The sequence below is a fragment of the Gracilinanus agilis genome, chromosome 1 (genome assembly GCF_016433145.1).
Source record: "Gracilinanus agilis isolate LMUSP501 chromosome 1, AgileGrace, whole genome shotgun sequence".
NCBI classification, from domain to species: Eukaryota; Metazoa; Chordata; class Mammalia; order Didelphimorphia; family Didelphidae; genus Gracilinanus; species Gracilinanus agilis.
In genome coordinates, this window is record NC_058130.1 from 738,678,135 (window position 1) to 738,705,977 (window position 27,843).

The 27,843-nt window shown below is 47.8% G+C and overlaps 3 protein-coding genes across 6 annotated transcripts in view; all 3 read right to left on the reverse strand.

Moving 5' to 3' along the window:
• PNPLA6 (patatin like phospholipase domain containing 6) overlaps positions 1-10,545 on the reverse strand; it is a 43,606-nt gene extending 33,061 nt beyond the window's left edge. For 2 of the 3 annotated variants that reach the window (XM_044672964.1, XM_044672972.1), the window contains exons 1-7: positions 10,450-10,545; positions 1,914-2,010; positions 1,702-1,770; positions 836-929; positions 573-655; positions 290-387; positions 53-193 (exon numbers count right to left, since the gene is read on the reverse strand). In XM_044672964.1, the coding sequence (XP_044528899.1) occupies positions 53-193; positions 290-387; positions 573-655; positions 836-929; positions 1,702-1,770; positions 1,914-1,955 (527 nt within the window). In that variant the 5' untranslated portion in view covers positions 1,956-2,010; positions 10,450-10,545. The remainder of the gene's footprint in view (positions 1-52; positions 194-289; positions 388-572; positions 656-835; positions 930-1,701; positions 1,771-1,913; positions 2,011-10,449) is intronic. The other variant, XM_044672980.1, reaches the window with a different exon arrangement.
• Positions 10,546-10,746: 201 nt separating this feature from the next.
• On the reverse strand, positions 10,747-23,541 carry MCOLN1 (mucolipin TRP cation channel 1). Of its 2 annotated transcripts, none has more exons than XM_044672998.1 (14): positions 23,406-23,541; positions 16,565-16,764; positions 16,045-16,212; positions 15,756-15,921; positions 15,130-15,244; positions 14,672-14,768; positions 13,704-13,803; positions 13,440-13,546; positions 13,094-13,243; positions 12,355-12,456; positions 11,964-12,086; positions 11,554-11,760; positions 11,169-11,302; positions 10,747-11,041 (listed from the first exon to the last, which is right to left on the reverse strand). In XM_044672998.1, the coding sequence occupies exons 1-14, from the start codon at positions 23,434-23,436 to the stop codon at positions 11,005-11,007; spliced, it is 1,737 nt and encodes a 578-aa protein (XP_044528933.1). In that variant the 5' UTR covers positions 23,437-23,541; the 3' UTR covers positions 10,747-11,004. The 2 variants fall into 2 exon arrangements, with proteins under 2 accessions (XP_044528933.1, XP_044528926.1); XM_044672991.1 differs by having other exon boundaries at positions 11,169-11,305; positions 23,406-23,535.
• A 1,156-nt stretch (positions 23,542-24,697) lies between these two features.
• ZNF358 (zinc finger protein 358) overlaps positions 24,698-27,843 on the reverse strand; it is an 18,296-nt gene continuing 15,150 nt past the window's right edge. The window contains exons 2-3 of the mRNA XM_044685383.1: positions 27,310-27,489; positions 24,698-26,929 (exon numbers count right to left, since the gene is read on the reverse strand). Of these exons, the coding sequence (XP_044541318.1) occupies positions 24,951-26,929; positions 27,310-27,489 (2,159 nt within the window). The 3' untranslated portion in view covers positions 24,698-24,950. The remainder of the gene's footprint in view (positions 26,930-27,309; positions 27,490-27,843) is intronic.

Consider the following 27,843-nt stretch of genomic DNA (forward strand, 5'->3'; position numbering starts at 1 on the left):
CCCCCCCCCCCCGAGCCCAGACCCCGCTGCCCCGCTCCCCCGCCCCACGCACCGAACGTTCTTCAGCATGTACAGAACCTCCGAGGGCAGATGGGAATTGGCCACGTCGAACTCGGTGAGGTCGGCCTCCAGAACAGCTGGGGGAGGCTCTTTGCGCTGCAAGATGGGTGTCTCTTTCTGGATTCGAAGGATCCTGGGGACACGGGCATTGTGTGCTGAGAGGCAGCGGGCCAAGGGAGCCCCCTCCCTCGGCGCCCCTGGGTCCATGGCGGGGGCAGGGAATCCTTACTTCCTGGCAATGTTCAACATCTTGAGTTTCTTCTTCATTCGGGGCCGGGAAGCAGTAGAAATCGTGGTGTCCACCAGGGAGGAGGTAGACTGGGACACCTGAAGGAGGGATGGGGTCCGTCAGCAGGCCCCAAGTTTTATCTACCCTCCCGTTAAGTCATCAGTCAGGGCCAGAAAACAAGGCAGGAAGTGGGGAAGAGAGAGACAGGAGGGCAGTGAGTGGACTCGAGGAGATGGACGGGCCACAGCAGAGGCAGACAGAACGCAGGGTGAAGGGGTCATACCTTGCGCATGATCTTGCGTCCATAGAAAAGAACCTTGTCCCTCTTGCGGAATCGATACTTGGGAGGAGCCTCGGCCTGAACCTCTGGGAAATACAAGCACAGGCCCCCAAAGACCCTCAGGCTCCTTCCCTGATGTCCACGCCCCAACCAGAACCCTTTGGGCCACATCCCCAGGTCCTGCCGCACACAGACGCCTGGCGCCTCCCCCCAGAGACTACCTCAGAGGGCCCAACTCCTGCTGCCCCAAGAACCCCACTAGGTACCCGCATTCTTCGCACGCAGCCTCCGGACCAGCACGAGGATAGCGGTGGCCATGAGCAGCACGGCGGCCCCCACGCCAATTATTATTCCGAGCACCTGCAAGGCAGAAAGCCCAACTGTCCAGTCATGCTTCAAGACTACAGGGAAGGGATTGGGTTAGGAAAAAGTTCCCCCTTTGAGATTTCTGTCCAAAAAGAACCCTCCCCTATTCACTCCCACATCCAAATGTTGATCCACATGGGACTCTTCACCTTGAAAATTCTCTCTCTGTCTCTTGGACTTATCCAAAGCTCAACTGAGCATCCAGGCTCAGCTAGTCTCACCTCCCCCTGGGAGCTGCCCCGCGGAGCCCAGCCCACAAGAACCTTCAATATTGAACAATTCAGAGCTTCTTTCCCTCATGTGGTATTTAGTGGGTTTTCCTCTCATTCTCACAAGGCTCCTCCCTCCTGCTAGACTCTGAACTTCTCACTGAGGCTGCTCTCTCTGGATCCCCCCCCACCACTAACAGAGCCAAACATGGTATCCAGAGGTCTCCATCCCTCCCACGGCATAGTTGGCCAAGGGTCATCCCCCCAGAAGTCTTGATAAACAACATTAATGATTCCACTTCCATTCTACAAAAGAGAGCAATGGGGACGATGAGGTCTTTATGGGGCCTTCTAGCTCTGTCTTTCTGTGAATCTGATTCTAAGTCTCTGCAGCAGGGTTCAGGCAGCCAGACTTCAAATCCTCACTGGCAAAACTAGACCTGAGCAAAGCTGGAAGTTGTTGTTCCTACTAAGGCCAGCTAAAGCAGTACATCTTGGGAGGCAGGACCACCAGAACAGCACCCTCTTCCCCTCGCCCTCGGGCCTGCTGGACTCACCAAAGTGGTGTGCAGTGGGTCCTCCACCAGCATCTTCATATTGGGCAGCATGTTTGACAAGGAGGCATCCTGGAGGGCAAAGTAGGAACAAGGCCCAAGAGAAAACAGCCTGAACCTTTTCCATCTCCAGGAGCCCCCCCATACCCAGGATGGGAATGGTAAACACCTGGCCCTTGCTCTTCCAAATCCCCCAAGTCCACAATGCCACCTACCTGGGAGAGAGGCGGGGGCAGCTCAGACTCACACTGGCCCATGTCTATGGCTGGCTCCGGGGATGACTCTGAGGCCCGACTATGGCCCTGCAGGGCCCTAGGAGTCCAGGGGACAGGACAGGTGAGACTGTGGAAGCTGGGGCTGGCTCCCCATGGCTTTCCTAACCCTTGACACATAGCTAGATGTGTGGCCCCAGGATGCGTGTATGGGGAGGGTGAGGACAAAGGCCAAGTCAGGTAGAAGAAGGGTGGAGCTGCCCAACCTGAGCCCTGGAAACCAAAGGCAACATGCCAGTAACATGCCTCTATCCGTCTCAGCCCGCATCCAAGTTATATCACACTCGGTCTAGACCCACTTCTCCCCAACCTTCACTGACCCTGGCAGCTAAGGGCCTAATCTAAGGTTCCTAATCACCCTGAGGCATTTCCTTCTCCTAGAGCACAGGACAACAGAGGCAAGGAAAGTGCAAGAAGGAAATGGACTCTCTGTACCCTAGCTCCCAGCACTGCGTCTTCCAGAAAGCTGCCGTAGCTCTCCCTCAAGCCCTAAGAGAAACAGAGGGCTGGAGGATGAGCCTGCTATAGGGCTGAGGTAAGAAGTCACTTCCTCCTGGCCCCACATGCCTTCTGTCCCCACCCCAGGACGACAGTGGAAAATCCCCAGAGCCCAGGGCTTCATAGAAACAGGGGGAAAATTCCACCAGTGCCTGAACCCCCTCTAGCCCTTCCTACACTGCCTGAAGTACAAGGCTACCCCTCTGGAAAAACAGCTCCACATGGACTCTGGCACCCCATGCCTGGTCAAAGCCACAAGAAAACCAGGACCCCTACATTCCCCAGGGAAGAGGCCACCTCAGGTTAAGGATAATCTGGCCTCTGCCCTAGCTAGTACCCAACCCCTAAACCCCAACCCTTGTAGGGCTCAGATCCTGTTCTCTCCCTGACCGCCTTGTCAGGAAGACAACCCAAAGCACCCCAGGGAGACACTGGAATATTCCTGGAAACATCAGGACATTACTGACGGATACTAGGAAGTTACTACAGATCAGTGGTGCATCCTGGCAGATGTAGGGTATTACAAGGAGGCACCAGCACATTACTGGAGTTGAGGATCACTGGGATGTTTTGGAAGAACACTACAATATGATTATTGAAGGATGTACTTAATAATGAAAATAGCTAGTATTCCTACAGCAGTCTAAGATTTGAAAAGGATTTTGCACATGCTATCTAGCTGATCTTCACAACTCTGTAAAGTAGGTGCTATTATTATTATTATTATTATTATTATTCCCATTTTACAAATGAGGAACACACGCAAAGGGAAGCAAGTCACTTGTCTAGGGTCACACAACTAAGGAGTGTCTGAGGCAGGACTCAAATTCAGGCCTTCCTGACTCCCTGTCCCACATTCTCTCTACTGTGCCACTAGGCTGATCACTTATTTAAAAAGAAAAAGAAAGAAAAAACAGATTAAAGAGGTTGTTAGAATAGCAGCCTATTTTAAGATGATGAAGTCAATGTGAGGAAATTCAGGAGACAGAATAGAGAAACATGTTAGAAAATGGTTGGGTGAGGATCAAAGGAGAGACAAGAAAACAATATTGTCATGGGACCTACTGCCCAGAAACTACCTCAGAAAACATATCACAAATTCGCCACAGAGACCTGATGAAATAATGATGGGGAGGAGGGGAGATGGATTTCAACCATCCACACAATGGCCCTTTTTTGCCAAAAGCAGAGCAGCTGACAAATTCTTGACTTGCCCTGATGAAAATTTCATTCTTCAAAAAAGTAAAGAAATCAACAGAAGGAAGTGCTTTAAGGGCTCTGCCTGACCTAACGGGATAAACCAGTTGCTAAAGAAATGACAGGAGCTTTGGGAAGAATAACCGACCTGCTCCACCTTGCAATTTATTACTGAGAAGGAAAAGAGGATAAAGTAGAACATACAGCCTAGATTTCAAGAGAACAAGCAGGATTCCTTAGCCTAAAATACTACAAGGGAAGCTGGCCTGAAAAAAATGGAAAGCAACTAAGAATGATATTTCCAAGATATAAATACAAATGATTCCTGTCTAAAGGAAATTGAGGCAAATGGACATGGAACCCATTGGCCCACTTAGTGTTTCAGTTTTTAAAGACATAGAAGATGGAAGCACAAGCAATCCTGGGTTCAAACCTGATCTCAGACACTTACTAGCCGTGTGACCTTGGGCAAGTTACTTAATCCCAATTGCCTAATCCTTACTGTTCTTCTTTCTTAGAAGTGATACTTAGTATTGATACTAAGACAGAAGGTGAGGGTTATTAAAAAAGAAATAAGAAATAGTATCAAGAAGGTTAGAGTACAGAGCAAGATAAGACTGCCAACAAAAAGGGTGATGATTACATATAAGTGAGAGCATGCTCTCTGGCCTTGACACAAAAGGGTTTGAGTCAAAAGTGAATCTTAATAAGGAGATGTTCCAACAGTCAGTATCCGACCTTAACAAATTCAAGTCCCAAACAATGAACCAGTGGAGCAGAATGCCAAGAAGTGGCAAACAACATTGCTGAACCCGAGTCAGAGATATCTGAAAGATGGTGAAGAAGAGGAGAGATTCGAGGCAAATGTCCCAACTTTCAATAAAGGGGAGAAAATGGATACAAACTATAGACCAAGGTGTCTGGTTTCAAATCTTGGTGTAATTCTAGATCATATTATTAACGAGATGACTCGTGAGCATTTGGGGGGGAAAAGTCACTATCGCCAAGAGTTAGTATGACTTCATCTAGAACAAGTCAAATCAGACTAAGCTCCTTAACTTCTTTGTCCTGGTTAACAAACTGGTATATAATAATAAGCTAGGACAGGGGAAATGTTGAAATATCTGAGTATCAACAAACCATCTAACAAAGTCTATTATGATATAATTTCGGACAAGATGGAGTGATGTGAACTGGGGAGACAAGTTAGTTAGACAAGTGCTGAAACTAGTGTAATGGCAGGACCCAAAAAATAATGATCAATTTGCTGATGTTGATTTGGACTGAGAAGGGGGGAGCTCCCACAGTGTTGTTGTTAATCAGTTGTTTCAGTTGTATACAACTCTCTGTGTCTCTGTTTGGGGATTTCTTAGCAGAGATATTGAAATTGTTTGTCATTTCCTTCTCCAGTTCATTTTACAGATGAAGAAATGGTCTTAAGTGATTTGTCCAGGGTCACATGGCTGGTAAATGTCTGAGACCAGATTTGAACTCAGGTCATCCTGATTCCAGGCCCAGAACTCTACCAACTGTGCCACCCAGTTTCCCCATCTCAGAGTACCCCACAGATATATCCCAAGGTCTGCAGCATTCATTACTTTTATCAGTGACTCAGATGAAGGCAAAAAGGCATGCTTAGAAAATCTATAGATGACACAAAGCTAAGAGAGATGGCTAATACCTTGGATTACAGAGACAGGATCCAAAAAGATCTCATTAGGCTAGAACAATAAATGGTATCTAGAAAAGAAGAGTTTAATAGGGATAAAGTCTTAAGCTGAGGAGCTGAAAAAGTAAAACTCCCAGGGTGGGATGGGGGAGATGGCTAAAGAACAGATAGACCTGGGCATGTAAATGGCCTACAACAGATTTGGCAGCAAAATGCTAATCAATCTCAGGCAGCAGTGAGGAGGTCAGTGCCCCTCAGGAACAAAATAAACCAATGATCCTGTTATACTTTGCACTGGTCAAAAGCTGAGAGTATTTTGCTTGTTTGAGGTACCACATTTTAGAAAGGATGTTGATGGGGCAGCTAGGTGGCTCAGATAGGGAGCCAAGCCTAAAGACTGGAGGTCCTGGGTTCCAGTCTGTCCTCAAGACACCTCCTAGCTGGGTGACCCTGGGCAAGTCACTTAAACCTGTTTCCTCATCTGTAAAAACCCACCACCAATGCCTAGCCCTTACTGCTTTTCTGCCTTGGAACCAAAACTTAGTATCACTTCTAAGACAAAAGGTAAGGGTTAAAAAAAAAGGGGGGGATATTGATAAGCTAAATTAAGTCAAGAGGAGGGTGAAAAGACTGAAGAGTATGCTACATGAGGACTGCCTAATGTAACTATGGATATTCAGTCCAGAGAGGGAAATCTCAAGAGACAGGATGGCCATCTTCAATATTTAAAGGGCTGTTGTGGAAGGCAGGGTTGGGAACAATGGGAAGAAGCCAATTAGAGGCAGGTTTGGGGCCTAAAATGAAGCCTACAATTCTCTTCCTCCTCATTTTGGCCTCCTGGCCACTTTCTATAAGAAGCCTTAAAGCCTCCCTCTCTTGGTTATCTCCAATTTAACCTGTCTAGATCTTGTCTGAGCAGTTGTTTACATACTGTCGTCCCAGTATGAATTCTTTGTGAACAAGAGCCACATTTGCCTTTCTCTGCATCCCCAGTGCTTAGCACAGTGCCAATGTGCCTGGCACATGGAGACATTTAAGAAATGCTTATTGACTAATGAACCAGCAGAGTGGTTCAAGAAAGAAGAGTCCTCTCCTCATTGGAGGTCATGGCAAAAGAAGTTTTGTAACTATGTGTCATGAGAGAAGTTTTGTAACTATGTGTCATGAGTTTCATAAAAGGAATTCTTACTCGGACACCAGGTTGATCTAGAGGGCTATTCTCAGATTCTGTGAAAGGGGCTGAGAAAGCCATAGGACCCCAATGAAGGCTAGGAGGGACTGAGGAGGTTTAAGAGACCAAGGGGAGTCAAGGTTTTATGGGGCAACGAGATGGATAGAATTGGCTAAAGGGATGAAGTGGAATATGAGGCAGCGAAACTAGGGGTTATAGGGTCTGGGGGTAAGAGGAGGGGCTGGAGAACTGAGGATCTGAGAAGCAAGAGAATTCAGGAAGCTAAAGAAAGGACTATGAGAGCTGAAAGGATGAGAGGGCCAGGAAGACTGAGAAGGATGAGGAAGGTTATGGGGACCAAGGGCACTTTACATGGACACTTTCTCCCTCCCTTTTTTTTTTTTTTCATGACCCTTCTTTCTCCTGGTTTTCCTCACAGAATCACAGCATCTTAAAGTTGGAAACAAACTGTAACTAGACGTCAGACTAGGGGTCATCTACTCCAATCTGTATCCAAACAAAAGTCTCTTCTACAAAATACTATTATGAATTCTCTGACCACTCTCTCTGAATCATTGCTCCCTGGTCCTAACCTAAGTGTGGTTGCCTCCCACAGAACCAGCCTAGTTTTTCTTCATTCTTTACATAATTTATTGGTAATCTCATCCACTCAACGGGCTCAATTCAACCATCTCTAACCAGACAAATCCCATGTCTATGCCTGTTGCCCTAATCATTTGTCTGAGTTCTAGCCCCACATTACCAATAATCCGCTGGACATTTCTACCTGTATGTGCTACAGAAAATCTCTAACTTTCCATGTCCAAAAAAGTCTCCCACTACCCCAACTTCCTTAATTCATCACCATCTCTTTTCACCCAGGTTCACAAATGGATTCATCTGAGATTCTAATCGGTTGCCAAGTTTTGAGTCTATTTCCACAACCTCTCTCAAATTCATATTCATACCTTCTTCCCCCTTCACGAAGTCAACAAATTCTTTTCACTTTTTTGGGGGGAGGACAACAAACTAAAAATGGCTGTTAAGAGAGCAAAGATCCATGATAACCATGGAAAAGTAAAAGCACATCTAGCTATCCTTGGGGACTTCAAGGAACCCAGCCAGAATTAACTCTATCTCCATGGGCACTGAATGAACAGACACAAGTAATTTCAGACCATTATCAGGGCCTTCAAAAGACACTAAAGGTAGGCACAGCTAAGTGGCTTATAAGGTGAATAGAAAGTCAAGTCTGGAGACAGGAGGTCATGGGTTCAAATGTGACCTCAGATACTTCCAAGCTGTGTGACCTTGGGCAAGTGACTTAACCCAAGCTGCCTAGCCCTTAGAACTAACACTTAGTATTGATGTTAAGACAAAAAGTAAGGGTTAAAAAAAAAAAAAGATACCAAGGGACAGGTTAATACCCTGGCATCAAGAAGACATAGGTTTGAATATTCCCTCTGACAAAAACTGGTTGTCACTTAAGGGTCTCACAAAATTCTCTGAGGTTACAAATTATAAAGCAAGCCAAATTACATTAGTAGGAAGAATTCCTTCTGCACAAGTTTCCTATGCTAATTAAACCAATAGGCCCAGTTTGGAGGGGAAAAATCATGTAAAAGATGAGATGCCACAGAATTATCAAAGAGTGAATGTCTCAGCTTAAGAGGAAAAAAAAAGAGAGAATAGGGTTTCCTAAATGTTAAGTGTATGAGCTTTACTGATTCCTGGGAAAATTCTGCTTTATACTAATATTAGGATTAGAAAGTGAGCATCTAGAAAAGAAAGCCAACATGACTTCAAGAATAATCATGTTAAAAGAACCTTATTTTCTTTTTTGACAGGATTATTAGATTCGCAGGTTGGGGGAATGCTATATATATATATATATATATATATATATATATGTAGTTTACCTAAAGGTTAGCAGAGCATTTCTGATGCTATTCTAGGCTAAATGATAGCACACTTAAATGGATCTGGACCCAGGTGAAAGGCCTTAACAGAAGAGTAGTTATTAATGGTTAGATGTCATCTTGGCAGCAGGTTTTCAAGCAGAGTGGATCAATGATTCTGTTTTTGTCATTGTGCCAAAATCTTCCTCAGTGACTTGTATAAAAAGCATAGTTGGCATGCCTACAAAATTTGACAATAACCCAAAGCTGGGAGGGATAAAAGATAAAGAGAGTAACTAACACAATGGATAAAAATCAGAATTAACTTGATAAGCTAAGGAAAAAACCATCTGGGTCAAATATAATATACAAAACTTTATAGGAATCAATGTAAAATCTTATTTTGGGGTCAAAGAATTCAAAATCCAAAATCAAAGAACCTTTCAAGTACAAAGTGAGAGAATCATGACTCAAGAGCACTTTAATATGAAAAAGATCTGGGTGCTTCAGTTGTATAAGCTTGTAAGCTTCACAGGAATCAACAGTGTGGAACGGAAGCCAAGAAAATTATCTTTGGCTGAATTAAAAGACATTCTAGACTAAGGCATCATGTCTCATTATATCTGTCCCATTAGCTGAGAAAATTACTGTCAAGGAAAGTACTGTATTTAGTTTTCAGTATATCTGATGAGTTTCTGACTAACAAATTAACAAGATAAGTTGACAAGTTATCTGATTGATAAACTAGAGAGCCTCCAGAGGAGGGGAACCAGGACAGAAATCAAGACTTTCATTTGCTATGAGAATCATTCCAGTCCTTCTGGCATACAGCACAGCTACTAAAGGAATTTTCCTTAAGAACAGATCTGACTATGGCACTCCCCAACTCCAATGGCCTCCTAGAATAAATATAAACTCCTCTGGCTTTCAAAGCCCTTCACCACCACAAATTTGTCAAACTCTGTTCCTTACAAGGGGCACGCCATCTTTCTGTCTCCATGTTTTACACTAAACATCCCTCCTGCCTGGAATGCCCTCTTCCTATCATCTCCTTTTCATAAATTTCCTCATTTTCTTTGATATACAGCTCAAGGGCAGCTAGGTGGCTCAATGGCTGGAGAGCCAGGGCTGGAGATGGAAGTCCTAAGTTCAAATCTAGCCTCTGATACTTACTAGCTGTAAGATCCTGAGTAAGTCATTTGATACTTTATTGATTCTAAAAGGTCTTGAAAAATCAACAAGATGCAGCTCAGGGAAGCCTTTCTTGATCTCCTGCTCTATTGATACCTGGTGTCCACCTTTTTTAAACTGCCTTGCATTTATTCTGTAAATCCTTGTACAATGGAAGATACTAAATGCTCCGTGAAAGCTGATCCTTTCTGGGGTTTGTCGTTGTATGAACATATTGGAACTAATAAATAGTATTTGTTGAGGGGCGTTTAGTCTGGAGAAGGGAAGCCTAGGCAGGACCTCCAAGCACTGAAAGGGCGTTCCTGGGGAACGGAGAATCGCCCGGTTTGGCTCGGCTCCAGAGGTCAGTCCAAGAGCCACAGTGGAGACTGCAATGAGTCAAGTTAAACTCGACGGAAGAAGAACGTCCTTAACAACGAGGTCTCCCTTGGAGGGCCCGCGGGGGGCTGACTCTGGGGTCTTCGCCCCCGGACGGACTTCTCCCCACCGTGCAGGGGGTTCTAAACGGGCATCGAGGTTCCCTACCCGGGTTTATTTCAGAGCCCGCTGCACCCATGGCCAAGTTCACGCGCCTCCTTTTCCGGGAATCCCCCCGCCCCCATCTTCCCAGAGCTGGGTCTCCTCCAGAGGCCAAACGCTCCTTCCCTCGGGCGATCCGGTGCCCCGCCGGAGGGAGGGCGTCTGCCTCTGCTGGATGTCTCTGCATCTATCCCTAATCCTGGGCATGCAGGAAGCGCCCCAATGGATGCTTCAGCCGCATTCACTTGACTCAAGGACCGAAGGAAATGAGGAGCTGGTGGAGGGCTGGAAACCCCGGTCCTCCCGCCGTCATGGGCCCCTGGGACCCGAACTCACCAGGGCCCGCTGCCCGCTCAGCTCCACAACGAAGCCACCATCAGTCCCTCCAACATCGCGGTGGGGCCAGCAGCAGCAGCAGCGCGGCCTCTTTAAATTACGGATCCCGGCGCACCGTGATGACCTCACACCTCCGCCCCCGCCCCTTCATGGCCACCATACTCTAAGTCTTGCTTGGAGTGAGACTGCCATATTAAAAACGGCCGCGGAGCCCTCCCCGCCATCAGCAGAGGGAGCACCTGAGGCTCATCTCCGCCCCCGCCGTGACGCAGACTCAGAAACCAGACATCCTCGGCGTCCGGCGTACATCTTTTATTGTCCCCCCCGACCCCTAGTCCCGCTACAAAAGGGCCGGGCCCGGCCCGGCTCAGCTCCGCTCCGCTCGCCAGGCCTCAGCTAGGCGGCCAAGGCCCAAGGCCTGCTGCGGGGGCGGGGTCCCTCGCAGCTCCATGGAGTCACTTCCTAAAAGCAGACCCTAAAACCATAAATAAGGCGCTGGAAGCGTCTAGTCCACTCCCACGAGGGGCTAAAAGCCTCTCGTGACTTTTCCATCGGTCAGTTCACCAGCAAGGAGTTTTCTTGCAAAGGTTCCCTAGGAAGAAGCATAAAGGCAAGGATGGGAAGTGGGAATGGGGAGGTCCCCAAGGGCCCCGCCCACCTCAAGGGTCCTGCCCCACCCCCAAGGGTTCCGCCCAGGCCCCCCTCCAGGATTGGGGTACCTAGAGCAGCAGCAGCACAAGAGGCTGCAGGCTGAGCCGCTGCCACGCCGGAACTTGCCAGAGGTGGGGCTGTCCTGGCACTGTGCGATGTAGGATTGCAGCTGGCTGCCCTGGGCCTCACCCTCGCACTGGTGCTGCTGCAACAGGCAGGCAAAGGCTACTGTGAGGGGGGCTGGGGGTGCTGGCGCTTGTGTGCTCAGGTAGGGGCAGCTGATGCTTGTACATACAAGGTTAACCATACATGCATATCATATGTGCAAACACCCATGCATGCTCAAGCAGAACGTGGAACAGGCCCAAGAACAGGTCATGAGAATCAAGGACGGTGCCTGCTAGACAAAGGCAGGGCAGGGTCCTCCCCGTCCCAGAGGGAAGAGCCCCCCACCTTGATGGTCTCGTAGGAGCCGGTGATGAGGGCGATGAAGAGGCTGAGAACCATGTAAATGAAGAGGCTGATGAACGTGTAGAGGTAGAGCTGCGAGAAGAGCCAGACCAGGCCGCTGTGCGACTGCATGGCCGCAAAAGTCACAAACATGTCGTCCCCGTTGATGAGCGAGAACAGGCACTCAGATACCATGGAGAGGGAACGGAACTGGGGGAGGAAAGAGGAGTGGAGGTGAAGAGGGGGGTGGGGGAGGCTCCAAAGGCCCAGGCTCAGAGAGGTTTGCAAGGCCTCAGCCCCTCTTCTCCCAGCCCCTATCATGCTCCTTCTGCTTCTCCCTCCCATCTTCTACCAAAAGGTCCCCCCACTAACAGCCCCAGGCCCGGCAGGAGCCCTGGCTGTGCCCTCTGCACCTTCGTGTGGTATGGCCCCAGCACTATCCAGCCACAGAAGCAGTAGCCCAGGTAGATGACGGCCACGCAACAGCAGAAACGCATGACACTTGGCAAGGCAACACGAAGTGTAGCAATGAGGATCTGGGGGCAGAAGAGGGGGATCAGGGCTCTGTGTTCTAGATGAGAAGCCTGGCTTGGGGTCACACAGCCTTGGGGGGAGGGGAACAGGGGGCAAGGTCTGGGTTCACACCATTTCCAACCTCAGCACCTCTACGTCCAGGATAAGGAAAAGGCTTGGCATAAACCTGGCTTTTGGTCACATGGGCCTCCCACCAAGGGAGGGAGAGAGGCCAGGCAGGAGCCAAGGCCACTGCAGAGGGAAGCAGAGGGCAGCAGGGTCTGGGCTCACATTGTATTTCTGAAAGAAGGTAAGATAGCGGATCACGCCAACCCAGACGAGCAGAGTGGAGGTGCCCAGCAGGATGCTGCAGACGTCGTAGCTGGCCAAGTTCTGGGGGCACAGGGAGCTCCATCAGCTCTAGGGGGGACACGGCCCCTACCTGATGCAGGCGTCTCCTCCACTGTTCCCAGGCCTGTGCTGTGTGAACGGGTGCATGCGTGTGTGCACTTACTTGTGGGCTTGAAGACAGAGTAGAATCAGGTGGGAGAGAGAGCAGTTCTAATAGAGCTGCTGCCTCAGGCCCAGAAACAAAGGACAGAGAAGACAGAGGGACAGGGGAGTACAGACTCACAGGAAAGGAGGCCAAAGAGAGACTAGAGAGACAGGCAGGTGATTCATTGAAGAATAGCAACAGACAAAAATTTCTTGGGGCCACCAGTCCAGGCCAGGAATATGAGAAAGACCATGGGGCCTACCGTACAATAGCTCCAGAGAAGACCTGGGCCCCACAGAAGGAAAAAGGGGGCCTCCTGGCCCAGAACATGGGCCTGCCTACTCTGAGGACATTGTGAAGCAGGGACAGTATTTACCCTCCCCCACTCCCTATCTAGTCCTCAGACCGCTGGGGGTGGGGGGGGCAGACCTCCTCCCATACCCTAGGGGCTCTCCTCCCCCTCTTCTCTCCCTTCTTCCAACAAGAGGACCTGCCTGACTTTTTGGGCTTAGGAGGCTGTATACCCCAGCCCACCTTAGCCTCAATGCCAATCTTCATGATAGTGCCAGAGATGGTGAGTATGTCACTGGCCACAAGAAGGATGTACCAGCCGTTTACAAACTCCAGCCGCTCCCACAGGCTCAAGGCCTGACCCTGGTGACAATACAGGAAACGGGCAAATTCCTAGAAAATAGGAAGAAGCCCTTCAACCTGCCACCCAAGACACCTGGATTCACTTCCCTCTCCCAAGTGATCCTTGCTTTGGGAAGCCCTCCAGCACTCTGGGTAGAAGAATTCCAATGAAAGAAGGGTGGTCCCAAGATGCTGAGGTGGCCACAATTAGGAGATGGAAGAAAGGGTGTACAATCCTGAATCTCACAGTTTGCAGCAGGAAACCACGCAGCAAGGAACGAGCACAGAGCAGGAAGGACAGGGCACAGGTCAGAATCACTACCACATCAAAGAAGAGGCGAAACCCGTTGTCTCCTAGAGAAGAGATGGTGGATGGTGGGAATCAAAAAAGTGATGGTTTAGGGACTCTTAAGGCACAGAAAAGGGAAGAAGAAAGGCAGCGTGGAGAAGGGTCCAAATAGTGGAGGAAGCTTGGCGCAGAGAAATGAAGGGAGAAAAGCTGGGGCCCTACCATGTCCAGAAACACTGGGGTGTTTACACTCTTGAATGTGGGCACTGGTCTCCAAGTTGATAGGGACTCGCCCGCTGTGGGCTTTGTTGTCAAATGTAATCTGGAGATAAAACAATGTTATTGTGACAATAAATATGAGGATTTCTAAAAAACATAGGAAGCCCTGAATTAACTAATCCAAAATGAAATAACATCTAGAACAACAGGCATAATAATAGCTAACATTTATATGGGCAAGTAGGCACACTGGGCATGGTGGTTAGAAACTCGGGCCTAGAGTCAAGAAGGCTCATTTTACTAAGTTCAAATCTGACCTCAGACACTCACTAGCTGGGGAACCCTGAGCAAGTCACTTTACCCTGTTGGCCTCAGTTTCCTCATCTGTCAAATGAGCTGGAGAAGGAAATGGCAAACCACTCCAGTATCTTTGCCAAGAAAACTCCAAGTAGGGGGATCACAAAAAGTCGGCCACAACTGAAATGACTGAACAACATTTAAATAGGTTTACTATGGTGCTAGGCCCTGTGCAAAGCACTATACAATTAGTATCTTATTTGGTCCTCACAACAATCCTGAGAGGTAAGTGCTGTCATTAGCATTTAAACCCAGGTCCTCTATAAACTCTAAATCTAGTCTTTTCTCCCATCTACTAGGCTGCCTCCAAGTTCCAGCCCTATTTTTAATCCAGACTGATCTCTTCACTCTGTCACACACTAGATTCCAGTTGTTTTCCTTACCTGTAATTCCTTTCTATCCAATTGAGGGCTACTCATCCTCCAGTCTTAATGGCCCATCTCTTCCAAAAACCCTAACCTACCCACTCTGGCCTTCCCATTATCAAAGCTCCAAGGACATCTCAGCTGTAACTCTAGCTTCCTACCCTTCCACAGCTTAAAGGCCAGAAACACAGGGTGAAGTTGTCCAAAGATGGCACTGGCACCCTCCTGCCTTCCAGCCCAAGAGCTCACCAGGATGGTAAAGGTATAACAGTCTGGGATTTCATTGTTAATAATGGTCTGTAGGTTGATGGTCTTGAGCTGGAAACGGATGGTGACGTTGATCAGCCTGAGGAGTTAAGGGGAGGAAATGAGACAATGAAGGACCAGAAGGGACCAAGGAAGCCTGAGCTCTTCTCCCTCCCACACAAGTGACCCTGCTTCTCCAGTGGGTTAAAGGGCAGTCAGGGTAGCTCTGCTGACTCTGCCATATGTTGCTTCCTAACCAAATTTTGAGGAAGCATATGTGTAGCTGGGGCCAGTTATTTCCCTTCCCCTGGAGTCCCTTATTGGAAGGGGGAAGAGGTACAAGTAGGAGGCTCATTCCATAGACCCACATAAAGAAGGTACAGAAACTGCCACTGGGGGTGGGGGGGGAAGGGGAGAAGGGAGGGTATAAAGGGAGAAACCGTGAGCCAGGAGTCAGGTACTTGTGAAATTTGAGTGTGAAGTTCTTGTAGCTATTGCCTGGTGGGGGAGATAGAAGAAACTCTTCCTCATCTGGGGGCAAAGGGTACCGCTCTGCAGGGTCCACCCTGATGCAATCTGGGAAGAAAAGGCTAAGAATCAGCAAGGCCCTCTGAGCCCATGAGAGAACAATATCCAGGAGAAAAGGGTCATCAGCCTCAGGCTCCATGACTTGGACTTCTGGGTCTCTTCAGCCCAGCTTTGGCCACCCAGGAATCCAGGCTCCCAATGTGCTGAGAATTCCAGGGGCATTGGTTCTGGGAATCAGGGGGGCCAAAAGAATACAGTTGTAATGAAAAGGATGTTGAAAACTTTGATTAAGAGACTCAAAAGGCCAATGTTATGTGCCTCTGGGATATCTCTCCTGGTCTCCTGTCATAGAAAACAGCATACATACAGGGTCAAAGGCCTTAAGGAAAAGAGGGGAAAATCCAGGAGAGTAAAGTGCAAGATGTTGGAGAAGACAAGGCACAGATGTCCCTGGGCTGCTGTGTATTGTTGGTAAGAGGCTCTGGGGCGTTCCTGAAAGGTCCCCTCTTCACTCTCAATCCTTCCCTTTACCCCTCATATCAACATCCTCCATACTAACCCGTGACCACCACTGGATCGATGTTGAAGGTGTCGTTGGCAGGGTCAATGTGCCCATGACGATAATACCGTTGACACAATGCTAGAGCTGAGCCATTTGCCTCAGGGCCGCCCCCACCATGCACATAGGCGTATCTGCCCAGGGACTGATCAGGGATCTGCAGGTACTGGTAGGGGGCAGGAGTAAGAGGGAAAGGAGTCATTATTCCTTCACCCTGAGCTCTGTCCCTACCCCTAAAATCCCCAATCCCAGATGATTTCTCTCCTTTAACATCTCCATAATCTCTTACCTGCTCCACCGCAAAGAAAATGGACTGGTATAGATCAGCCTGAGTGTAGACAGCATAGCTATCATCGGTCCCATCTGCATAATCTTTGAGGAAGAGATGTTTGAAAGCCACTGTATTCTCCTCTCGGAACATCACCACAATCTGGTTACTGAGCCCAAACAGGATGAGCTGCCAAGGAGAGCGGCAAAGAAAAGGGCCAGGGATGACACTGAGACGGAGATCCCTCTTCACCCCAGATGCTGTGACTCTAACTTCAGATTCACAAGTCTTGAAGCACAACTCAGGGCAAGGGAAGAATAGAAAGAAGTCTCTTCACTTAGGGAAGGTGAGGAGCCCTAGGAGAGGGATAAGATGGGGTGCCCAAGGTCTAAAACTCTAAGTGTTTCACTAGAACTAATCTCTCCAGTAATCATGAGAGTATGAGAGAAGAGTAGCCTCCTTCTCTTCCCCTCCTTCTCTTCCCCATGCCTTGTGTGATACCTCTTCTCCCCAGTTACCCTCAGGGAGCCACAATGGACACCTGGATGGTGACGATGAGGATCTTGGCAACCTGAAGCATCAGCTTGAAAGGCTTACGACCTTTGGCCCGGAATTTGTCACAGGGGCTCATAAAGAAATACTTGAGACGTCGTCGAAGGTCTTCCTCTTCACTGACAGGCAGGGACTCCCCCTGGGACCCATAGCCAGGACCAGAGCTAGGACTAAGCAATGGCGCTCGCTCTAGGGTTGGAAAGAAAAGGCCCTTAAAAACCTAGACTCTACATTCCCCAACTGATGAATGTTCAAAAGAGATAAACAGGTTCTTTTTCAGTGAAGAAATATAAGCTATCAGTAGCAATGTCGGGGGGGGGGGGGGGAGGAGATTGAACATTTATTTTGAATGTATACTCATGCCAAAAGGGACTGTCCCCTAATTGGCTTTTGTCAATGCACCTAGCAAAACAATGGTTTTGCTTTCTCTTCTATTTCCCCCTTATCTCTAACTATTGTAGTTCTCTTTTAGAAGGTATACATACACCTATAGTTAGAAGATTTTTAGAAGTATAAGCCGATTATGTTAAATGATCAATTGGGGAGTCTAGTCTCCCAAAGATCACAGGGGGGATTGTGAAGATGTGATTAACTCTACCTTGCCCATTCTTAGATTTAATCACCAGAAGTGTAAACACCCCACTTATCCTTAAGTGGCAGAGGTCTGTGACCCACATGTGCAATAGTGGGTGACAAATCAGAATCAACTGACTGCCCTCTGGGTAGTCCCAAGTAAAGCTTTAGCTGTAATTGGTACATGTAAAGTGGGAGGAAGGCACAGGAAATGACAAAAGGAATGGTCTTTATAAGTGGTAAGAACTTCCTGTGAAGAGTCTTTGACCTTGAGCTGGACCCTAGAGAAGCTCCAACTGAGGATCTTGGACTGCTTTTTATTTCTCCTTAGAACTACCACTTGGGTGAGTGAAAAAGGCTGACTCCCTTCCTTGGCTTTTCCTGGAGGTACTAGCCTCCAGAGGGGCCCCTTGTCTGGGAGGAGGCCTCATGGCTAAAACCCTTAAGCCCTCCAGCTGAGACTTCTAGAGTCCTGTCGGAGTAAAGCCAGGGCTTGAGCACATAGTCTAGCTCGTTAAGCTAGATCTCTTACTCTGCCCTCTTTCTCATTTCTCTACTTTCACTCTTTCCCTCTATTTTATAAATAAGTTGCTAAAAAATCATTAGCAATTAACTCCTGGCAACCATGCTCTGATAAATTTAGTCCAAGCTTTTTAAATTTTAACCCCGTACTTTCTGTCCCTTACAAATGCTACCTATTATTATTATTATTATTAGCCAAAGGATATGAACAGGCACTTCTTTGAATGGAATTTCTTTTTCAATCTCTTGCTGCTGGCTTTGTCTATAATAGATAAAAATGCTGATAATCCTGCAACTCTGCTAAAGATGTTAATTCAACTAATTTTTCAGTTGATCCTCTAGGATCCTCTAAGTAGACCATCATATCATCTGCAAAGAGTGATAATTTTGCTGAGGGGTTCAGCTCACACCCATTAGATTGGTAAATCTGTTAAAAAGAGTAAGACAAATGTTGAAGGAGCTATAGAAAAAGAGGCTGTGACACACTGTAGGACAGTGATGGACAAACTTTTTAAAGAGGGGCCAAAAGAAAGGAAATGCTCATCTGTCAGTCTGTTTCTAAGGCAACTCTTTCGAAGTTTCATTGTTTTGTATCCTACTCATTATATTCATCAGATTAGGAATAATGTTGAATAGCCAGATAGAACATTTCAGGGGGCCACAGTTTGCCCATCACTGCTGTAGATGCAGCTATGCTACTCAAAAAAGTAATTTAGAACTATGTCCAAAAAACTATTAAAATAGGTGTACCCTTGGATCCATGGATACCATTACTAAGCATACTCCACCCCACACACCCAAAAAAGTTCAAAGGAGGAAAGCGTCCCACATATCAAAAAATATTTATAGCCACTCTTTTTTTAGTGGCAAAGAACCAAAATATGGGATAATGTAATAGATTGTGTTGTGAGAAATGATGAAAGAGGCCATTTCAAAGAATCTTGGGAAAACTCATATGAACTGATATAGAATGAAGTGAGCAGAAGCTGAAGAATAACGTATACTATATAAACACTATGTAACTGAAATTTTTGAAAGACTTAAGGACTGATAAATGAAATGACTAAGCTATGATTCCAGATGACCATGAAGAATATTCCCCACTTTTTGACAGAGAAGTGAGGAACTATTGCTAAATGAGATACGCATTTCTGAATATGCCCAATATAGAAAGATGTTTAGCTTCATTATACATATTTATTACAAGGGTTCCAGTCTTGTTTTGCTTTGCCCCCACCCCTTATCCCACAGTGACAGGTGATGGTGGGGAGGAGAAAGGATAAAAATGCTTAATAATTGGAGGGGGGGAAATTAAATGGTAAAAAATGCTTGAAAACTGATTAGATTGGGGATGAGGAAAAAGAAAAAGTAGAGGGAAGTACTAATGAATTATTTTGAACATGCTAACTTTGAGATGCATGTAGGATATCCAATTGGAAATGTCTAACAGCAGTTACACAAGCGACATTAGAATTAGATATCTAGATCTGGAAGTCAACTATATACAGATAATAAACGAACCCAAGATTGCCAAAAGAGAAAATGTTAAGATAGAAAAGAAAGAGGCCCTGGATAGAACTTCAAAGGGCACCCACCCATATGATGCCAACTGGGTCTCAGGTTGAGAAAATTTGTGAAAATGAACTCTCCTCCCTTCTTTCTAGGGGTGGGGGGCTATGAATATGGAATATTGCACATAATGTCAAACAAAATGCAAGTATTGATTTTGTTAATATTATTTTTTGTCTTCTTTCTTTCAAGGGATGCTTCAGAAAAGGGATAGATATATTCAGAATGAAGGTGATGTAGAAACAAAAGACATCAATATAAAAGGAATAGTTGAAAAAGTAGAAGAACCAAGAAAGCAGTGTCTCAAAAACCTAGGGAGGGAGCAGTTAGGTGGCTCTGTGGATTGAGAGCCAGGCTTAGAGACAAGAGATCCTGAGTTCAAATCTGGCCTCAGACACTTCTTAGCTATGTGACCCTGAGCAAATCACTTAACCCCCACTGCCTACCACTCTTCTGTCGTGGAACCAATATACAGTATTGATTATAAAACGGAAAGTAAGAGTTTAAAAAAAAAAGATCAGAGAGAAGATCAGCAATGAGAGTGCAGATTGGAACGGATTGAGAAGTGAGTAAGAAGAATAAAGTAGAGGCAAGAAGTATAAGGGTTTTTCTTGTTTTGTTTTTTTTTTAAGAATCTGGCTGTGAAAGTAAGAGTATAAGACAACAGCTTGAGAGAGTACTATAGAGTCAAGTGAAGAATTTATAAAGGTAAGAAGGCCTAGGCATGTCTGTAGACAGCAGAGAAGTCAAAAGGAAGTGAGACAGAGGAGTGACTGAAGAGATAAAGGCTATAAACAAGTACTGTAGAAGGCTTGACCTTAGCAGGAAGAGATATGTCTTCATCAGAGTCCAAAGCAAAACAGAAGAGAGGCATCAGAGAAAGGGAACTCAGGATGGAGAGCCAAGCAGTAAAGCTGGGGACAAAGTTCTCTCTGCCTAGAAGAGGGAGTGCTGAAGTACTGTTGAAGGCCAAAGGAGAGAAAAGAGGGCCTGGAACAACCATGTAGAGACTTCCTAGATTGATTTCCTGTGATTCCCCTTCCCAAATGACATTCTAAACTGGCCTTCTAGATGTTCCCAGCCTCAGAATTCCATCATGGGCCCCGGGCTTTCTACACAGTTTATGATTGGAATGCACTCCAATTCTACCTAGGCCTCTTAGAATGCTTATTAGCTTCTAAGGATTTAGAAGTGGTATCTTTGAAAAGAAGTCTTTCCAGTTGTTAGTGATCTCCCTTCATAATAGTTCCTTAATGCATGACTGTTGACCTGCCTTGACTTTACTCTCCTCCAGTGTCCTCTGTCCTCCCTTGCAAAACTGCTTTTGCCTCATTTTCCTCCTGTCTGAGTAATCACCATCCTTCTCCCACACTGTAAGTATGGGTGTCTCCCAAGGAGGCTTCTATTTCCTCTCCCTTTCTGCCTTGGTGATCTCATCTGTTTTCATGAATTCAATTATCACCTCACCACAAATAACTCCCAAATCTAAAAGATCCAGTACTGAATTTTCTTTGCTTGCTGAACATCTCAACCTGGACTTCCTGTTGGCAACTCAAATTTAGCATATCTCAAACTGAAATTCTATTTCCCCCTCAACACATCCCTCTTCCCAGCTTCTCTTTTTCTGCAGATGACACCACTGTCCTTCCAGTTCCCCTGATTTAAAAATCTTGAAATCACAGATGAAAGGAAGTTTTCCTTTCCTCCTCCCACATGGAATCAGTTGCAAAATGCTATAAATTCTTCCTCCACTACAGTCCTCCCATGACCCCTCTTCTCCATTCACCCAAAAATCACCTTAGTTCAGCATATCATTTAATCTAGACCAGTGATGGGCCAGATGTGGCCCCCTGAAATGTTATTTCTGGCTGTGCAACATTATTGCTAACCTGACAAATACAATGAAACTTCGAAAGAGTTGCCTTAGAAACAGACTGAGAGATGAGCATTTCTTTTCCTTTGGCTCCCTCTTTATAAAGTTTGCCCATCACTGATCTAGACTTTTTTTTTTATATTCTTCTCCCTCCTTCTAGTCTCTTCTCTCTCCAACCCATCAATCTCAGCTGCTAGAATAATATTCCTAAGGCACAAATTGGGCCATGTGATTTCTCTGCTTAAAAATCTTGGGTAGCTCCTTCTAGGACAGAATCCTTTATCTTGGATAGCTGAGAAATTACATATTTACTCATATCTAATATCTATATCTTATATTTACTCATATCTAATTGAAATTCAGTATTTCCTTCTATCAGTTAAAAACTTTGTCCAAGGAAATAGGCTTCACCAGACTGCCCAAAGGGTCTATAACACAAAATAGATTATGAACCTGTAGTCTGGAATAATCTTCAAGTCTTTGGAATTTAAGGCCCTCTACAATCTAATTCCAACCTACCTACAAAGTCTTATGTATTTCATATTACTTCCCTTCACACTCCACATTCCAACCTAACCAGAATACCAGCCTTCTCCCACCCGAAGATAATTGCAACAGTCCTACGCCACCACAGACAGGGAGTCAAATCTTCAACTCAATTTTTTAAGATCCTTATCTTCTTCAAGGATCAGCTTAAGTGTTACTTGCTCCTTACAGTTTTTCCTGAGCCATTTGGCTGGAAGTGCTCTCTTCCTCTACAAATTTCCCTAGAGTACTCTTCCTAGACTTCTTCTTTGACCCCATCATTCTTGTACTATATACTTTTCTCTATTCTTGTCAGGACATTCTCCCCCAGGGAAAGGAGGGACAATAACTATGAGAGTGATGGGTAGAGAGCTTTGACTTGAGACTCAGTAAAGACCTGACTTCAAGTTCTACTTCTGAAGGATACTAACTTTGTGACTCTGTCCAAGTCTTAACTTTTCTGGGCTTCAACTTCCTCAAATATAAAGGGCTAATAGAATTTATTGTACATACCTCCCAGGCTATTTATGAAGATTAAAGGAAGATTACAGGGACTTCTAAAAGACTTGGTGTAGTTTTCAAGTCTTTATTAGCTTTAACAGATTAAAAGAAAATTAAGACTTTTTGGGGCACCTGGTATATAAACGGCTTTGCAAACCACAAAAATGCTTTATAAATGTTAGTTGCTAGTAATCATTATGATTTAGTTTCAAACAAATCAAATGAGCATTTTATTAATTAGGCTCCTACTACATGCAAGGAACCTACACTAGATTCTGAGGAGGGATACAGAACATGTAAACAGATAATTACATACATTCTTCAAAAAATACTAATATCGGGGCAGCTGGGTAGTTCAGTGGATTGAGAGTCAGGCCTAGAGACAGAAGGTCCTAGGTTCAAATCCGACCTCAGACACTTCCCAGCTGTGTGACTCTGGGCAAGTCATTTGACCCCCATTGCCCATCCTTACCACTCTTCCAGCTAGGAGCCAACAGAAGTTAAGGGTTTAAAAAAAAATTAAATTAAAAAAAAACACTAATATCTAGCACCTTTCACTAAGGAACTTTGGAAAGAACATGTGTTCTGCAGTCAGAAAGCCCGAGTTCAAGTCTGCCTCTGACACTTACACTTTGTTCTTGGCCAAACTCTCTAGGCTTTCTTTTCTTACCTGTAAAATAAGATCTTTCCTGGCTTCTTACACCTTACTCCTTCCACTCTTTACTTACTCTTAAATACAAGGGCACTGACCTCCCTACTCTGGACTCGGGGCATTTTCACTGGCTGGGCCCTGGAATTCTCTCCCCCTCCTCATCTCAATACCCCGGCTTCCTCCAAGTCTCAGCCAAAGTCCCGTCTTCTGCAAAAAAACCTTCTCTGTTCACTTTCCTTCCCTCTGAGATGATCCTGTCTATGCCTGTTGGAATATAGTCGTCTACATGTCTTCTCCACCAAGATATAGGGAGCTCCTAGAAGGCAGAGCGTCACGTCAGCCTCTCCAGGTATGCCCAGCGCTATACTGTGTGCCTGACACACAGTAGGTGCTGAGTAAATGCTCGCTGACTTGACTCGGTGAGGACTCTCCCAGTCTCCATTCTACCATGACCCTACGTCCTCCTCTGAGCCGGTTCTGGACTCATAATCCAGACCTGCGGAATGAAGCTTGGGAAGCTCAAGAAGTCCTTGGTGCCTGGGGCTCGGCGCCTGGGGCTGAGGAAGCCGAGGTTCCGGGGATGCCTGTCCTCGCCCCGGCACCCGCGCCCCTTACCTGAGCCGCTCCGGCCCGCTGGGTCCGCCATACCGGGTCAGACCCTGGACAGCAAAGAGCCACACTGCGGGGAGAGGAAGACTCCCGGCTTCGGACACAGCTTCAGGCTCCCCTTCAAACCCGCCGCGTCAGCTGACCCAGGCCCCGCCCCTCGACACGTGACACGGAAACCCTCGAGGACCACCCCCACAGCGCAAAGCGCCCCACCTAGCCGCTTCCGCCTACAGAGCGGAAGTAGTCACGGGGAGAGAAGCTGACACGTGACTTAGGCGGGCCTGCCCCGCGTGACCGAAGGAGGCGGAGCCTCTAGGAAGACAGCCCCGCCCTGCGCCCTTGTCCCCAGACTGGCGAGATGGAGGTCGTTCCGCCCGTGTGCGCGTGTACATCCTCTACGTGCACGTCTCTCGACCGAGTGGGGGGGGGGGCCCGCTGGTGGTGAGGGGTTGTCCCCCCTCCACGTGTCTGCAGGGGAAAACGCGTTTACTTGTCGTCCCTGGCCCACCCAGGTTCCTGCGCCCATGAAAGCTAATCTGGACTTGCCTCCATCCATTTTCCCAGTGGACTTCCAAGTGGCATGTGTGTGGGACCATATCAGAATTTGCACGTTAACAGATGTACATGCGTGTACCATGAGTTTGTAAGATGGTGTGTACAATTTATGTTGGTCAATGGACATCAAAGGATTGTGTCTCTGCATTTGGGACTATAAGTCTCAACTCAAACTCCCACCCCTCACCTTTTTAGGAACCCTGAATTTCAAAGAATGGAGAATCCCTTGACCTCTAACACAACCTTGGAACCCCTGACGGATACCAGTGAACTAGTAAAGTTTGATGGGAGGGAACAAAGGGACCAGTGGGTAGTAGAGGGAAGAGTGTCATGAGGCTTTGTCCCTTTTCTGGGACCTTCCTGGGGCTGAGGCCCTAATATACTACCAGCAATACCCTCCATAAGTACGCATAAATGCCCAAGACCAGGCCCACGGGTCCCAATAGGCCCCAATAATAATCTCCTAAGGTGGATAAAGGGAACTTTACTGCTGCATCACCAGGACTCTTCTTGGCTATACCCAGTTCAAAAGAACAAAGCCAAAATAGCTTGCTCGGGGTCATTTTGAGTCTCAAGAGATGAAGTCCTGAGTCGTAGATGGGAAGGGGCTTCCCACCCCAATATACTAAAAAAAAACAAAGATAAAAGGCAGAAGGAGGACATAAAGACAGTATACCCCCCCCCAAAAAAAGGCAGAGAGAATAGAGGCCAAAACAGGCAAAGACAAAAGCAGAGACAGCGCATCTGGACACAGCCACAAGGACCCACAAGACATCAGTGGGAGGATTTTACTAACACCATGAGCCTTGGACAATACATGTCTAGAACCCATTGCCAGATTCCCCTCCCACTCCAGACCCCAACTTGCCCCAACTATAACCCTCAGGCTCCCTGAACCCACCCACCCCGCCCCTTCCCCAATCCTCCCCTCACCCATTAGGCCCTACAACTGCCTCTTCCCCTTGTCCCCAGCTGGGCCTCTAAGGCAAGGGAACTTCAGTCATCTCCATCACCATCGCCATGGATATTGCCAACGTCATCACCATCACCACCATCATAGTTGTCACCTGTATAGGTGGCATCATCATCAAATTCCTCACCAAAGTCACCACCTTCATAGGTGGCATCATCATCAAATTCCTCACCATAGTGACCACCACCTTCGAAGGTAGCATCATCATCAAAGTCCCCACCACCTTCGAAGGTGGCATCATCATCAAAGTCCCGACCACCCTCAAAGGTGGCATCATCATCGAATTCGTCAACATAGTCACCACCCCCATCGTCATCATATTCGCCACCACCAAAGTCATCTTCGTTATCCTCATCACCAGTAGGAGGCAGGGTGGAGGGTGCCTCTTCAGAGGTCTCACGGATTCCCTCTTTGTTACCCTGTTGGATGCCCTTGTAGATATTCTGGACTCGTTCATAAACTTCATTTTGATCACCCCCATAGACATTGTCCTGGGCATCTTTGTTCATATCCTCCTGGATGCCATCAAAGGCATCATTCTGGGCACTCTTGTAGACATCAGCTCTGACACCTTGAAAGACATTATCCTGGACATTTTCACGAATACTCTCCTGCATTGCCTCATAGGAATCATCATGGACCACCTCATAGACTTCATTTTGGACACTCCCATAGATGTTTCCCTGAGTATCCTCCTGGATGCTCTTAAAGACATTTTCCTGAATGCTTTCATAGACAGCCCCCTGTCTGCCCTCATAAACATGATTCTGCATCCCCTCATAAATACCTCCCTGGACACCATCATAGATGCCACTCTGGGCCCCTTCATGCACCCGTCGATGCTTAGTGAGGCTGGAGGCCTGGCCAAAGCCCTTCCCACAGATTCGGCAGCGGTAGGGACGCTCACCAGAGTGCACATGAAGGTGCTGCAGGAGGGCAGAACTTTGGCCAAAGGCCTTGGAGCAATGAGGGCAGGCATAAGGCCGCTCACCAGTATGCGTGCGCAAGTGGTGCTGCAAGTTGGAGCTCTGGCCAAAGGCCTTGGAGCAATGTGGGCAGCGATAGGGACGCTCAGCTGTATGTGTGCGTTGGTGCTGTAAGAGGGCTGAACTCTGCCCAAAAGCCTTGCCACACTGGGGACAGGAATAGGGCCTCTCACCTGTATGTGTACGAAGGTGTTTGAGCAGGCCAGAGCCCTGCCCAAAACCCTTGCCACAGACTGGACACTTGTGTGGGCGGGCACCACCATGGGTGCGTAGGTGCTGGGCTAGCAATGAGCCATGGCTGAAAGCCTTCCCACATCTTGGGCACAAGTGTGGCTTTTCACCACTGTGGCTGCTTCGGTGCTTCAGCAGTGTGGAGCGCCAGCCGAAAGCCTTGCCACAGGCACTACACTGGTAGGGGCGAGCACCAGTGTGTGTGCCACGGTGCTGGGCCAGCGTGGCTCCATGGCTGAAAGACTTGCCACAATCAGGGCATCGATATGGCTTCTCCCCGCTGTGAGTACGACGGTGCTGACTCAGCCCTGAGCTTCGACGGAAGGAGCGCCCACAGTCCGGGCAGTGGAAGGGCCGAGGTGGGCTCGGTGGTCGGGGGGCACTTCCATCACCAACACTGATGCCAGAGACCACTGCTGCCCCAGGAACTAGGGTTGCTAGACCTGGAGTACCTTCCAACCCAGGTACAAGGCCTTCAAGCCCAGGGAGGAGGTCCCCAGTGCTATAGCTGCTGTCTGGGCCTGGTAAGAGGCCAGATTGAGTAGAGGTAGGGGCACCATCTGGGTCAGGGACACCTTTGGGAGAATAGGTAAAGCCTTTGAGGCCCTCAGGGCCAGGGCTAGTGCTGGGGCTGGCTGGGGAAGGGGCACCCTCTGGAGTAGGGAAGCGGCCCTCCGGGGTGGGGGTCCTATCAGGGCCAGGGAAAGGGCCTTCAGGGCTGGGAGTATTGTCCAGAGAGCCCTCTGGACTGGGGGCTCTATCTGGGACTGGACTGTCCACCACATCTGTGGGAAAAAGAGAACGAGTAATCAGGAGCATAGGAATTTTAGGAGAATATCCCTCACTCATGGTGGGGCCTAAGCCCTCTTCCCCAAGGTGCTAGAATTCTGGATTCACTACTTCCCTCCTACAGTGACCTGAACTCCTGGTTCTTTGGGTTTCAAGTTGAAAAGAATCTTAAGAGATAACCCAACACAATCCTCTCATTTTAGAAATGGAAAAATTAAGGCCTAGAAAGGCAAGGGACTTGCCCAAGGTCACTCTATCAAGAAACGGAATTTAAAGCCACTTCTTCATGCTCCAGATGCCAGGCTCTCCCCCTCACCCCTCACTATCTGGCCCTAGGGAACTAGACAGATGGTCACCTCCTCCTCCCACACCTCACCTGCATAAGGGCTGAGGACACAGCTGTCTTCTTTGTCGCTGTCCAGGGTCTCCCTGGGGGCTCGGCCCCGAGCCTTCACCTCCCCTCTCTCCATCCTGACGCAAATGCCGCGGTTGCTACTGCCACCACTGCCGCCGCCCGCCGCCCCTGCTGCTGCACGCCCGCCCGGAGGACTCGGCTCTGGGAAGAAAAGAAAGAGGGGGTCAGGGGGGAGGGGGAAGGAGTGGAGAGGGAGAAGGAAGGAGGGGAGGAGGACGGGGGGAGGTTGAATAAGGGGAAAGGGGGAGTTCAGCCCCCACCCAAGTCCCAGAGGCGTGCGTGGAGGGGAAAACGGAGCCGCCTCCCCCCTCCAACCGGGGCGGAGCAGAGAAGCCAGGCCAGGACCCGGCTCTGAGCGCCTCCGTCCCCTTCTGGGGCCTCAGTTTCTTACCCCCCCCCCAAGGTCCGGAGATCCGGGCGCCAAACTGGGCGCGTCCTTGGGGCTTCGCTCCCCCCCCCCGCCAGAGTGGGAGGCGGGAGTGAGGGGTGCCCTTC

Bases quoted from the DNA above. Each gene is read 5' to 3' on its own strand.
- MCOLN1 (XM_044672991.1), bottom strand. From the start codon at position 23,436: ATGGCGGACCCAGCGGGCCGGAGCGGCTCAG. The intron at 15,922-16,044 runs GTAAGAGATTAT...GCCCCCTACCAG, and splicing joins TTTTCTTTGCGGTGGAGCAG to TACCTGCAGATCCCTGATCA. The intron at 12,087-12,354 runs GTGAGCCCAGAC...TTCTGCCCCCAG, and splicing joins CCTTCTTTCAGAAATACAAT to ATCCTCATTGCTACACTTCG.